Source organism: Leuresthes tenuis, unplaced genomic scaffold (genome assembly GCF_036924035.1).
Source record: "Leuresthes tenuis unplaced genomic scaffold, fLeuTen1.0.hap1 SCAF_18, whole genome shotgun sequence".
Lineage (NCBI taxonomy): Eukaryota > Metazoa > Chordata > Actinopteri > Atheriniformes > Atherinopsidae > Leuresthes > Leuresthes tenuis.
The window spans coordinates 7,765,067-7,778,617 of record NW_027325372.1 but is presented as its reverse complement, the minus strand read 5'-3'; the positions used below and the strand labels follow the sequence as shown (position 1 = coordinate 7,778,617).

General features: G+C 37.8%; 1 protein-coding gene across 1 annotated transcript; it reads right to left on the bottom strand.

Annotated features, from left to right (window-relative positions):
* Nucleotides 1-5,726: 5,726 nt before the first annotated feature.
* On the bottom strand, nucleotides 5,727-10,385 carry cart4 (cocaine- and amphetamine-regulated transcript 4). Its single transcript, XM_072370559.1, has 4 exons — nucleotides 10,255-10,385; nucleotides 9,997-10,159; nucleotides 7,172-7,255; nucleotides 5,727-6,253 (listed from the first exon to the last, which is right to left on the bottom strand). The coding sequence occupies exons 2-4, from the start codon at nucleotides 10,135-10,137 to the stop codon at nucleotides 6,146-6,148; spliced, it is 333 nt and encodes a 110-aa protein (XP_072226660.1). The 5' UTR covers nucleotides 10,138-10,159; nucleotides 10,255-10,385; the 3' UTR covers nucleotides 5,727-6,145.
* Between the last annotated feature and the right edge of the window lie 3,166 nt (nucleotides 10,386-13,551).

Genomic DNA, 13,551 nt, shown 5'->3' with positions numbered 1-13,551 from the left:
ACTCACGTCACCTGTCTCATTGTTCACAGCTGCACCTCATTTACTGATCACTCCCTCCACAGTATTTAGTCCCCTGGTTTACTTTCAGTCATTGCAGAATCCTTATCACTTACTACTAACCCTTCATGCCACAGTCTTGTTTTGTCTTGCTTGGTTGCTCATAGTCTTGTTTTTCATAGTCTTGCTTTATTTCATAGTTTAGTATTTTTGATCTGGCTCTGCCGCGCTTTATGTTATTTTTTGCCTTGTCTTGTTTTTGTTCTTGCTCCTTGTTTTTTGAAAATAAATCAAGTTTTACTTTGAAGAACTGCATCTGGGTCCTACCTCTCCAACGAACCGTGACACAGAGTGCATCATAGCACAGAAACAGCACTGGTTAAAGTTACCAATGATCTCCTCTTAGCCTCTGATAGCGGACTTGTTTCTGTGCTTGTCCTGTTGGATCTCAGTGCTGCATTTGATACGATCGATCACAGCATTCTGTTACAGAGACTTGAACATGTTATTGGGATTAAAGGAACTGCATTAGGCTGGTTTAAGTCATATTTATCTGATAGATTCCAGTTCTTGTAAATGAATCTTCCTCACAGATCGGAGTTCCTCAGGGTTCTGTGCTTGGACCAATTCTTTTTACTTTATTCATGCTTCCATTAGGTAACATTATTAGACAGCATGGCATAAATTTCCATTGTTATGCTGATGATACTCAGCTGTACCTGTCTATGAAACCAATAGGTTGGTCAGACTACAAGCCTGTCTTAAAGACATAAAGACCTGGATGACTCAGAACCGTCTGCTTCTAAATTCAGACAAAACTGAAGTCATTATCTTTGGACCTGAGTGCTTCAGGGAGAAATTGTCTAGTTATATAGTTACTCTAGATGGTATTTCCTTGGCTTCTAGTTCTACAGTGAGGAACCTTGGAGTTAATTTTGACCAGAATTTATCATTTGACGCAAATATAAAACTGGTTTCTTGGACTGCCTTCTTTCACCTTCATAATATTGCTAAAATCAGGAACATCCTGTCTCAGGGTGATGCAGAGAAACTAGTTCATGCATTTGTTACTTCAAGATTGGACTACTGTAATTCCTTATTATTGGGCTGTCCCACATATTCTCTGAAAAGCCTCCAGCTGATCTAAAATGCTGCAGCCAGAGTTCTGATGAGAACTAACAGGAAAGATCATGTTTCTCCAGTTTTAGCTTCTCTTCATTGGCTCCCTGTTAAATTCAGAATAGAATTTAATATTCTTCTCCTCACATATAAAGCTCCTAATGACCGAGCTCCATCATATCTTAAAGATCTCATTGTAAGATATTTTCCTAAGAGAGCACTTCGCTCCCAAACTGCAGGTTTACTTGTTGTTCCCAGAGTTTCTAAAAGTAGAATGGGAGGTAGAGCCTTCAGTTATCAGGCCCCTCTCTTGTGGAATAAGCTGCCAGTAAATGTCCGGGAAGCAGACACCCTTTCCACTTTTAAGATTAGGCTTAAAACTTTCCTTTTTGATAAAGCTTATAGTTAGGGATGGCTCAGGTAATCCTGAAACATCCCATAGTTAAGCTGCTATAGGCTTAGACTTATGGGGGCCTCATCTGTCACATCTTTCCTCACTTTGCTCTCTTTTTCCCCCTGTTTAATTTCTCAAATGATGTTATGTACATGTGACATTATTGTGGTTATTAACTTGTATTTCCCTGCTCCAACAGATATCCTTTGAATGGTGTTATGGTGTTTTTTCCCCCTCTTTTCTGTCTTCTCAAACCCCATCTGGTCGAGGCGGATGGCCACCCTTCCTGAGTCCGGTTCTGCCAGAGGTTTCTTCCTGTTAAAAGGGAGTCGTTCCTGTCCAAAGTGGCTTCAGGCACGCTCAGGACGGGAGATTGGACTGAAGACAAGTTTCGGTGCAATCTGTTGGTTTCCTTAGCTAGGATATTGTTTTTTAAATGGGCTCTATCTGAATGAATTGGATTATTTTTAAATTAATTAATTGGATTTAATTGGATTATGAGTACAATAAATTGAATTCCAATTGGCTTGAATTGGACTATATTATTTAAGTGCCTTGAGATGACAATTGTTGTAATTTGGCGCTATATAAATAAAACTGAATTGAATTAGCTGTCTGTTGCTCTACTAATCTGTTTTATATTGCTGCTCCTCCCGCAATATTTGTGCTTGCTGCAGTAATTACTGCAGCTTATCTCTGAGGACTCGACGCTGGAAACTAAATGCCAACCTGTTCATGATCCTCAGCGATAAGCTGTGACTGTCTGTTTGACGATCACATCAAAGGTTCTCTGAATCAGACCCAGCTCGTTCTGATCGAATGATCGGACTGAACGCAACTGATGAAAACACAGCAGGAGGTGAACATGAGCTGAAGACAAAATTAAATCAAATATCAAATTTTCCACACGAGGTTAGAAAAACAATGAAAACAAAAAGGCAGACGTACACAAAGTAGGAAAATCTCCAGATTATGTGCAGTATTTTACAACTGCTTAATGATGTGCTACTTAAACTGAACAGCTGAATAACCTGTTGGTGAATCTGCTGATGGGCCTGAGAAGCCGCTAATCATTATTCCAACTAACCTAAGATAAATCTATTGTTCCATTAGATTTCTTTATCAATCTTCAAACTGACCTGCTAATCTCTTTGCTAAGTGACAAACTAAGTAATTCAGCTGACCCGCTTAACAGTTTGCTAACTGAATCTTTAATCATTATTCTATTCTTCCACGGGGCGGCCGTGGCTCAGTGGTGAGTGTGGGTCGTCCAATAACCTGAAGTTTTTGGCAGTTCGATTCCCACTCTGTCACAGCTGAGCAAGGCATTGTACCCCCATTCTCCCTGGGCGCTGTGAATGGCTGCCCACCGCTCCAGTGTATGACATCTGTCTCTATGAGACCCTGTGCATGTGTGTGTCAACCTGGATGGGTTAAAAGCAGCGGACAAATTTCATGTGTATGCATTGAAGCTGATAATCACTCTGCAAATAGACTCGGCAATCAATGTGCTGATTCGTTAACAAAAGAATTTAGGTCAGTTTGTTGGAGCAGAGAGATTTGTTTTCAATCCTCTGAAGAGAAACATGAAGCCACTTTCCTCCTTGTAGTCCTCGCACCAAACTAACTGACTTGCTAGACAAACAATATCCTGCTTGATTAATAATTACCAAATTTTCCCAAATGCTAATCTGAGATATATCTGAGATATATCTGAGATGCTAAGTGCTAACTGATCTGCTAACAGCATTTAACCGAAATTATAGGCTAATTTTAAACTGACCCCCAAACTGAACTAAATTTGAGTTGTTACATTTTGGATTATGTAATTTATTGGGATGAAAGTGCATAAAAGTTGATAAATTTGCTAAATATTCAGCATGTTAACTGCTTATTGATCCACAGCACTTCAGCTGTTGTCGTCAGTGTCAGTGTAAATCAATGTTGGAGAGAAGGTGGTGGCTGCTGCTGCTTTAGTGTCTTTTTTAGGAGAGTTTGTCAGCTGTCGAATAATGAGGCCTGTGGGCTGATCAGCGGCAACGGGGGTCTGATTAGAAAGGACTGATCGATCAGCGATGATTGATTGGAGAAGTATGCTTTTTCTGTTGGTTTCCGTCTCCACTACATTAAAAACAGTTTCACTATGAGTCACAGGGAATCCTTCTGCAGAGCTTTTGATTTATCCCCACACACACATTTTTGGGGATAAATCAATGTGGGATGTTATGTTCTTCATTATGTTCACCATTTTATATGACACACGAAAGACTCAGCTATAATACTGTATGTGAATGTAGTTTTTGAATAAACCAACAAAGAGAAACTCTTGCACTCCTTCGCTCCATATGCTCCATAAGCTCTTCTTGTGTGTTTCTCTGCCTCTAGTCTCATATTAAACAACTCATTTGTACTGAAACTGCCAGACTGAGCTTTGACAGTTGAAATTTGTTTTTTAACTCGTGTACAGAATGTCATCTTAAAGGATATTTTTGCATCTGTATCTTGGTTTGCATCTTGCAGAAATAAACATGTTTGCCTGCATCCTGCTGAGTATTGCTGGCCTTAAAAAGTGTAAGAAAGAGGATTTTTCTTTATTTTTTCAAAAGAAAGAACCAAACTGTCTTTGTGATATATTTCAAAAGCTTTGAATTGAAAAAAATCCATAAACTGCTTCTGATTAACGGACTACCTGAACCTTCAAACCAAGCTACGTCATTCAAAGAAAACAAAATACGTCTTCTGGACTGAGATGTATCACATTACTTTTCAAGTATTATCATATACACTCAACAAAAAGGCCAACGGTGTTAGGGTTTGTGGATTTTTGTGGTCTTGCTTTGGTTTTCTCTTGGTTTTTCTGAGATTTGTTGGGTGGGTTTTTATTATATTTCATTCTTGTCAAATTTTGATCTTGGTCTTATTTTCTTACAGTCATGTAGGTTTCTGTTTCTCATTCTCATTCATGTTTCCTCAGTCATCATGTTCTGGTCATTTGCTTCACTCACTCCCTCACCTGTGTTAATTGTCCCAGCTGCTATCTATTCTCTAATCACTTCACCATAGTATTTAAGCTTTCTGGTTTCTCTCAGTCCTTCTCAGCTCATGGTTTTCCCTGTTGGTTGTTGTTCATGCAAAGTGTCACAGTCAGGTTTAGTTACTTCTTAGGTTTGTATTTTTCACAAGTTAAGTTTTATGGTGTTCTGACTTTGCTGAGCTTTTTGTTACAGTTTCCTTTATAAACAAAGTTTAGTTTTTGTTCACCTCCTGCCTGTTACAAATCTGCATTTGGGTCCTTCTCCTCTCTCCACCACCACCCACCCTGACAAATGCTTTCTTTAAGATCTTGAAATAAAACCAAGATGCAGACAAAAATGAACATTCCACGGGCATTAATCCTGAGTCCTACAAAAGTGAGGTTACATTTCTGACTATAACCTGATGCTGCTGGTGTATTTAATGATGATTATATAAAGTGGTAGCTCTGTGGTGGATTGTCCACCTGTCCAGGGTGTACTGGTGTAGCCCTGTGAGAGCTGATGTAGGCTCCAACCTCCATAACTGATGAAGCTGGTATATAAAAAGGATGGATGGATAGAAATAAGTCTTATTAATGAATGAACTTTTCCTAGAAAATCAACATGTTTATACTGGCATGCAGCTGAAAGACTGACAGATTCACCTAATAGTCAGTCTGTGGGCAGGTGGAAAACAAAGCAGAGTCTAATCTGCATAAGATATGATGTTCATTTATTTAGGATGGATGGAGCAAATAAGGAAGTAGAGTTCCCCAACTTTATCTTGTGGTACATCACAGGTTATTTAGCTGTAAAAAAAAAAAAAAAAAAAAAGTCAAAGACTAGCATGAAGATCAGACACAATAGGACCATTTTCAGTGGCTAATTGGTGTAAACTTACCACATCTTCTCATCAGTCACCTCAGGCACATCTTCAACTGCAATCCTTCAGGACTGCAGAAGAAGTTCTCTAAATGAAACCCCTAACACATTTATCTTTAGGTAAAGATTCAAGCATCATTGCTGAAAAAAAAAACATTGCTGAAAAAACAGTGCCACTATCAGGTCAGACTGTGAATTACAGTGCTGCCTATAATGTTTATCAAGCACACACTAACTAAAAACTTCTTCATAGAGACAAAACACTCTTTAGATAAACTTTATTTTTCAGATATTTTACATAATTTCTGACAAACATCGAAATACAAACAACTTTAAGGAAATGATGAATTACAGGTGCGATGCTATGAGAAGGTTTCTTGTCTGAATACAACAATAAACAGTCAACTCTGTGTGAAAATAAAGTTTATCTGAGGGTCATATGACACTCCAACAGACTGAGTTCAACCTATCAGGTGTTGTGTAAATCATGAACTCACTGGAGTTGTGCAGCTTTATGAAGAGTCTTTATTAACAAAAATAAATGAATCTGAGGAACGGACACGGAAACTTTAAAACAAAGACAAATATGCAGAAACACAGCCAGGTGTGTGGGGCGGTGTGCACCTCTATCTTTGTGAGGACAGTTTAAGAAGTCTGTTTAAGAATTCAGACCTGATTTTAGGTTCACATTTCAAGGTTTTTTCCTCACAAATATAGAAGTGCTAATGAGTGTGCATGTTCAGTAGCAGCGCAGGAAGAAGGTGTTGCAGGCTGTTCCCCTCAGACAGTCGCAGAGCCGACCAATCCGAGGGCCATGTTTCATCGCACAGCGCTCGCCTACGTCACACTGAGGGAAGAACAGAGATGAGCTTCAGTTTCATGGCATTCATTTAGTGCCAAAGAAAATCTCTCCACAGCCTAATGAAGATGAAAAATTAAAGGAAAAAACTATTAAAAATTATTTTTATAGTAATTTTTTCAACTTTGAAAAAATCTTTTTGATTTTTCTGAACCTAAACTGTCATGTGAGCAGGTCATATTTTGCTGCATTTTCTGTTACTTTTCAATAGATTTGTGAACAAGACTAATTATTTCCTTCCTGCCAACTTAGTGAAACAAAGTTTTATTGTTTAAAGGAGGAGGAGGCTATAATGCACAGGATTACCTGGGAAGGTGAGTGTTCGATAATGAACACTCTGCATGGAGCTGTGCAGTTGCTGCTGAGGTCCAACCACACAGAAAAGTGACCATTGAAATGACAGTTACTGTTAACCCATTCATTTAGATTTGGACCAAGGCTTGTTTTGATTCGCCTCTGGTATTTCCAAAATGGCTGATGATGGATGAGACTCATCGTAGATGGTATTTTTTACATTTAATTACCAATAGGCTAACAAAACTTTGCACACTGTTCATCTGTGAATGTGAATCTCATCGCTGCTGATCCATCCGTCTCCTCAGGAGAAGGAGACAGGGCCTGTCGTCATCAAAAGTTTTGACTTTGAGTGAATATTTATTCATTTCTGTCTCTTGTTAGGTTATGATATTAATTTGATCCTACACAGTTGCACCTTCCTAACAAAAGTGTCCAACTACTCTCCAATGATCCAACAAATCAACTCCAGTCATTTTCAAACTCAGTTCAAACACTCTTTAAGAAAATCCCTCTTTCCATAAAAATATTCCTTGTTCTTCTATTAATACTTGGTTATTAGTCGTGATGGTAACTGCCATGAGGTTTGACAGCTGTCAGTCATGTTCTCACCCGTGGGATGACGCTAGCTTTCTTCTCCACAGAGAGTCCGACTCTGCTGTCAGCTTCTTCCAGGAGACCCTGCAGAGCTTCAGCCTGAACACACAGAAACACAAATACACTGTTTCTAACATGCGTCTCAAGGTGTTTTGGTGCCTTCACATTTGCTACCCATTAACGATGCATTTTTAAGGAACTCGTGACACTGTATTGACCTTGTATTTATTTGTTAAGCTCATTTATAGTATGTAAGTCACCTGTATTTAAACCATTAAGGATGGGGACACACCGACTCACTAAAACTGCATGAAAATAAAAATCTGTAATTCTGTCTGTGTGACCACGTTTTCTATTGTTTATTACTGTTGGTTTTCAATACATAAAGCATCAGTCTAAAACTAAACTCAGAATTTGTTAAGGCATCCATCATTAAATTGGTTGACAGTTTCTGACACCTTCTGCCTCCTTGTCTCAGTCTCAAAGACAAGAAAATAACAAAATTTCTGAACTGTTCTGTACAATAAACATTTGCTTTTATCTTGCGACTGGCTAACATTAGCTCACTGAGTGTTACACCATGTGTACACAGCAGGTTGAGCCGTTAACACGTAAATACTGACCGCCATCTTGCACTCCTGTACATACTGTATATATTCTGTTTTTACACAGTAAAACCATCTGCACATTACTTTTCTTGACTCTTGGCCATTTTCAGCTGGAGTTCTCATGTTTTGTTCCTTATTTCATGATATTCATACTGTACATACTTTTGCCTTGTAGTATAACAACAAAAGTCTCAGGTTGTAAATGCACCCAAAGTGGATCACCAGCTCAGGAAAATGGGCACCAGACCTGCAAAGTCCCTAAAAGGCCCAGAGGCCCAGTGGGTCGGCTTGAATTGTGTGAGCCCTGTGTGCTACACTTAAGTAGAACATCGGCTTTAAGTGGTATTAAAGTGGCATTAAACAGGAACTGTTGGGCTTATATTTGTTGTCACTTGTTGAAAAGTTAAATCATGAAGTCATTAATAGAAAAACCTGCTGTAAGGTTGAAGAATGTCGCTGCAACCAACAGTTACCTTTATCGTCTATATATCCAGAAGCAGCTCAATTGATTATCAAAGAAGAACCAGTGAATAAAATGTCATGATCCCTTAAAGCCTAAATTAACCAATGAGTAAAAACTATGTAAATGAATCTCAATCGAGATCAAGTGATAATTCATTTCAGTTTAAGCAAACACTGTTTATCCTCTGCTGCTACACGAGTTCAAGTCAAATTCACCCATTTTCCTCAACCTCAAGACATTTGACATTAATCATACATAAAAAACAGAAAAGCCAATTAAATGAACATGAGATTCTGGGGATTTTCCTAAATCCTCAGATATTATAATGGAGTTTGGTTCATGTTCGAGTGTTTCTGTGAGTTCCCTCACAGTGACCTTTTAATGACATTTACTGACCTTCCCCTATACAGCAAAAATATTTATATTTTTCTTAATATGAACAGATAAAAATTAAATATCAAGCTTGAGCTTGGACGCTCCTTCATCACCTTCATCATCAATTAGTCTAAAAAGGCCAGTTCTGTAGATCTAAACTGAACTTCATGACCTTAATTATGCTTTGACTCCTGATAACAGTTTAAATATTCATGATGTCACATCAGTGTGACAGGATGAAAACTTTATTTGGACTTTTATAATCGACAACTTAAAGTATTTGGCCCCAGTAAGAGATTTAATAACTTCAGTGTTGATTTTCAGTCTCTTTTTGACTATTTTAGTCTTCTAAAAGCTCAATTGAAACCAATCTAAACTTATAATTTGATCAAATGTGATCACCATATTTAGATATTAAGCCAAAGTTAAAATAGTCTGTTTATTAGTTTGTTCAGATAACATCTCAGTAACAACAGTGTCAGTGTCAGTTTTATTTGACTGTTTTCACACATTTTACCACAATATTTGGCTCTGAAACTGTGTCTATGGTGACTTTACAGTTCCTTTAAATCCTATTAAACAATTGTAATAATAACTAAACAATAATTATTTCAATAATAACTAATAACCGTAAAAAGCTTTTTTAAATAATTTGGACTTTACTGCTTTGAATATTGATCCAATAAAATTAGTAATATTAGTTATATATTCTCATAACCCTAAAAAAAATTAATTATATTCATGATTCTTAATATTTAACCATCTCTCTACATTGAACAAATGTTATCAACTTAATTTATCTTAATTTTTTCCTCTATGATATGTTTGAACAGCATCACTTTAACCTATTTGTTTCTTATGTCAGTAAAATGTTTAAACCTTCACCTGTTTCATTTTGACAAAGTCGACTTGGCTCATTTTAGCTAAAATTAAAGAATCTTTTTTAGTTTGAATTCATTTTAATTCTGTAATGATTTCCTGATTCCTAAACCAGTCGCCTCAATCACTTCTAATCCAACTGAATTACTCCAGTTTCCTCCAAAGACATTTTAAATCCCAACCTTGCAGCCTTAATTTACCCTCCATCTACTTCTACCAATATTGTTTTGCAATCTCTAAAGATATTAGTTTAACTAGTGTTTGACTGTTTTTAACTAATAACAATTTATGTTTTCATTCGTTTTTTAGATTTACTATCAATCTGTATTGCAGCTCCTCGAATCACTATTCACTTTCATGATGAATACGTGTTGATATCGTATCACATAAAGATAAAAAAAGACGTTGTTACTCTGCAGCATCATTTATAGTCTGTGCCAAAGTCTGATCACAACTTTAACGAGCTGTAAAGGCTTTCTCTTTCTGAGTAAAAACCTCCCGGAGAAAACACTCACCAGTTCGCTGGTTGTGAGTCCGAGAATCGGCTCCTCTGGTGCAGATGGCAGCTGATTTTCAGATGACCTTTCACCCTGACAGAGTGATGTCATCACAGTCAAGCAGACGGACAGGTAGACAACTGCTCGCATGTGCTCCATCTCCAAAAACTTCTTAAAAAACCTAAAAATGACCAGAAAATTACACACCACCCCACATATTAAATTGTTTCTAAATGCATTAAGAACTGAGTGAAGTTTTGTAAAATGGAAACTCACTTTGAAAGCCACAGAAATAATTCCCTTTTTTCTTCTTCGGTGGTGTCCGAGTTCAGCTCCAGCAGCAGTTTTTCTTAAGTTTTCCAGCAGCCTCTTTTCTTTCTTCTTATAGTTTTTTGTCTTTCTTGTCCCCTTCCTTCTACCTAAGCTCCCGTTTCTCCCGCTCTTGTATTTATACCGTCTCCTCGTCCTCACCCTCCTCCTGCTGTGATGCTGTTGCCTCAGATTATTCATGTATTCGGCTCATCAGATAACGTGTGTGGATGTGTTGTCCTGTGATTGATGGTGTGTCTGTGAGTTAATATTAAATGGGTTGATGCTGAATGTTTACATGGAGGCGTCTGCTGCACAGAAGTCAGAGGTCAGCCTGTGATGCAGAGCTGAAGGTGAGAAAAGAGTAGCAGAAATTTGTGTTGATCGCAGGTTAAAATCATCTGTTGTCATCTCTGCTCATTGTGTCTTTGTAACATTTTTTATCTTTTTTTTTTCTTGTTTTGTGTCTGTAACCATTGTGTTGTCCTGCATTTCTATATAGTTGTTGATTCTTGTTAGCTTTGCATCACTTTGTAGTAGTTTTTATGTCTCTGGTGGTTTTGTGTCTCTTTTGGAGCATTTTGCACCTGGTTGTATTGTGTGACTGTTTGTGTGTTAGTGTTTCATTTTCTTTTGTCTCTTTGTGGTAATTTTCTCTCTCTGGTTGTTTTGTTTGTCTTTCTGACCAAGTTGGGCATCCTTGTCTTTCTTGTTGTTTTGTGTTCTTTATGATAAAGTTTTGCTGTAACGGTTTTGTATCTTTGTCATATTGGGTATCTCTGTGTTTATGTCAGGCCTTAGTTGTATTTTTTTTTCTAATTTTGTTCATTTTGTTGTATTTTTTGTATCTGTAAGTAATAATTTTGTGTCCTTGGCTGATTTTGCGTGACTTTGTCTTTGTGGGGGGATTTTTTTTTCACTTTTAATAGTCTGTCTCTTTCAGTCTGGAACCATTGTTCCATTTTACTTTTGCTCACTTTGTGTCTCATTTTACCATATTTGAGCAGCTCCACTGTAAAGAATGAATTTTTTTATAACATATTGCTATTGTAGTTTGCCACGATGTTGGAGCGTCTGATTTAATCCGAAACTGAATTATGTGGCAGCATATTAAAGATCTAATTACAAGGTGCTGACTACAAACATGAAGCTAAAGAGAGCAGCACACACATAATGTGCTTTTCCAGTGGATCGATCTAATACTTGGACACAAACAGTAATGTCATTGTCAGCCTCCGTCTACACCTGCTTGTTAAACTGAAGCGCTGCGTCCTGTCACAGGTCAGAGGTCAGGGTTAAGCAGCCCTGAGGAGTCTGTTTATCACTCATTTGAATTCTGTTTGTTCACATTTCGCTCCGCAGTTGAAAGCAGTCGGCCTGATGCAACTGATCTTAGGGCAGGTCCGAGCTTAATGATGACGCAGGAGAAAAAGGTTTGTGCCCTTTTCCTCGTCTGATTTGCATCGTGCTGCGACCTGCAGCTCAACTCGTTTGCTCTCTGCTTTCATCTCTACTCTCATTAACAGCTAAATGTCAGACCACTGAAAGCCTGCTATCTCCACACCAGCTCAGCTGTGGCTGTTTTCACATCTGACGGTGTCTGAAATTCTGAAACCTTCAGCACCGTCTGTAGTGACGGCCTAGATCCAGAAACAAAGAAAATGCCTTTCCACTGTAAATTATCTAATTTTGACATTAAGTTCTGGTTAGTCACTAAATTTGGCTGCAGCATTAAAATCAGTGAAAGGCTTTGCTGTATTGATCTGCTGCTGGGAAACATCTGTAGCACCATTTCATCAGGAGCAACAATCTATGAGAACACAAAGTCACTGCAGCAGCGCACACCAAAACTATCACTGGTGATGGTATTGAGAGAAGGACCCAAAGTGTGGGAACTCACATTTGGCACATTTACTTGGCTCTGCCCCTTTTTATGGGTAAATAACTTGAAATCAAGATACGCCAGGAGGTTGAGGGAAACCTAAACTTGGTTTATTAAAAGAGTAACGAAAAGCACGGACTAATCTTGAACACCGAAAACCAAACAGAGAAAACAAAACCTAAGAACAAGAAAACTAAGAACTGATATGAGAAATGACAAAAATCTGGCAAGGACTGAAGGAAACCATAGGGAATATATACTGAGGAAGACAATTAGTAAGTGGCTGCAGCCATGAGTGACTGATGATGTGAGGGAGAAGGAGCTAATGACCAGAGCAAGAGGGAACAGAGGAAATTATGGAATAAAGACCTGGATAATAACAGGACAGAAAACAGGGAATACAAGCAAACTGAGAACATAGAATCCAATGAGAACATGACACAAAACTCTGGTCTGTGACCAAGCAAGAAACAAAAACCTCCAGAGTTAATGCAAACCAGCAAATGCTGTTAAAGAATATAAAACAGCAGAAAAGCTCTAAAGGGTGACTTATTTTTAACTGTTTTCATTATTATTACTGTCATTATTCAAATTTAAGAATTCCTGGAGGAGTCTTTCAAATTTTGCCCATTTTATTATTTAACTGTTTGGGATCACATGATTAGATCTTTATTCTGTATCTCTGATGGCATATATTTTCTTTTAATAACAATGAATTTGAAAATACATATGTATACTTATTTGGAGCTGTCCTCTAAAAATCATCAATAATAGTAAATAAATTGTAAGAAAACAGAACATGTTATTTATATAAAAAAAATTCTAATCTGAAATGAATAACCTGAATAACCTTCATCCACTTTGTATCCAGTCTCAGATTGACACAACAGGACAATGAAAACAGTATCTGAAGTCCTGGCTGAGGTCAGAATTAGTATAAACCTGCAGTCAAAGATTAATCTCCCCTCGACAGTCGAGGTTGATGCTGACGTCATATATATGCTGTTTATTCAGAAAAATCAGAGGAGAAGGCGACCTCCAGCCTCGACGCCTCAGCCTCGGTCACCTTCAGGAGAAAAATGAGAAGAATGAATCGACCATCAGCGGCTGCAGCCATCCAGATTTTCTAAGCCTTAAAATTTAAAACAACACAAATACTCATCTGCAACATTTCAGGGCTAATAACTGATGCTCCGACCTTTAATAAGCTTTAGTGAGACTAACCGGCTGAGTTTGCATCCACAGCAACGTCACGACTTTTGACTTTATTCTAAAGAAGACAATGCATGAGGTTTTCACGAGTTTCAGATAAAAAATCCATTTATATTCTCGTTTACTCCTGCTCGCTGTCCAGCTTTCAAAAGACATTTATTTGGAACTAG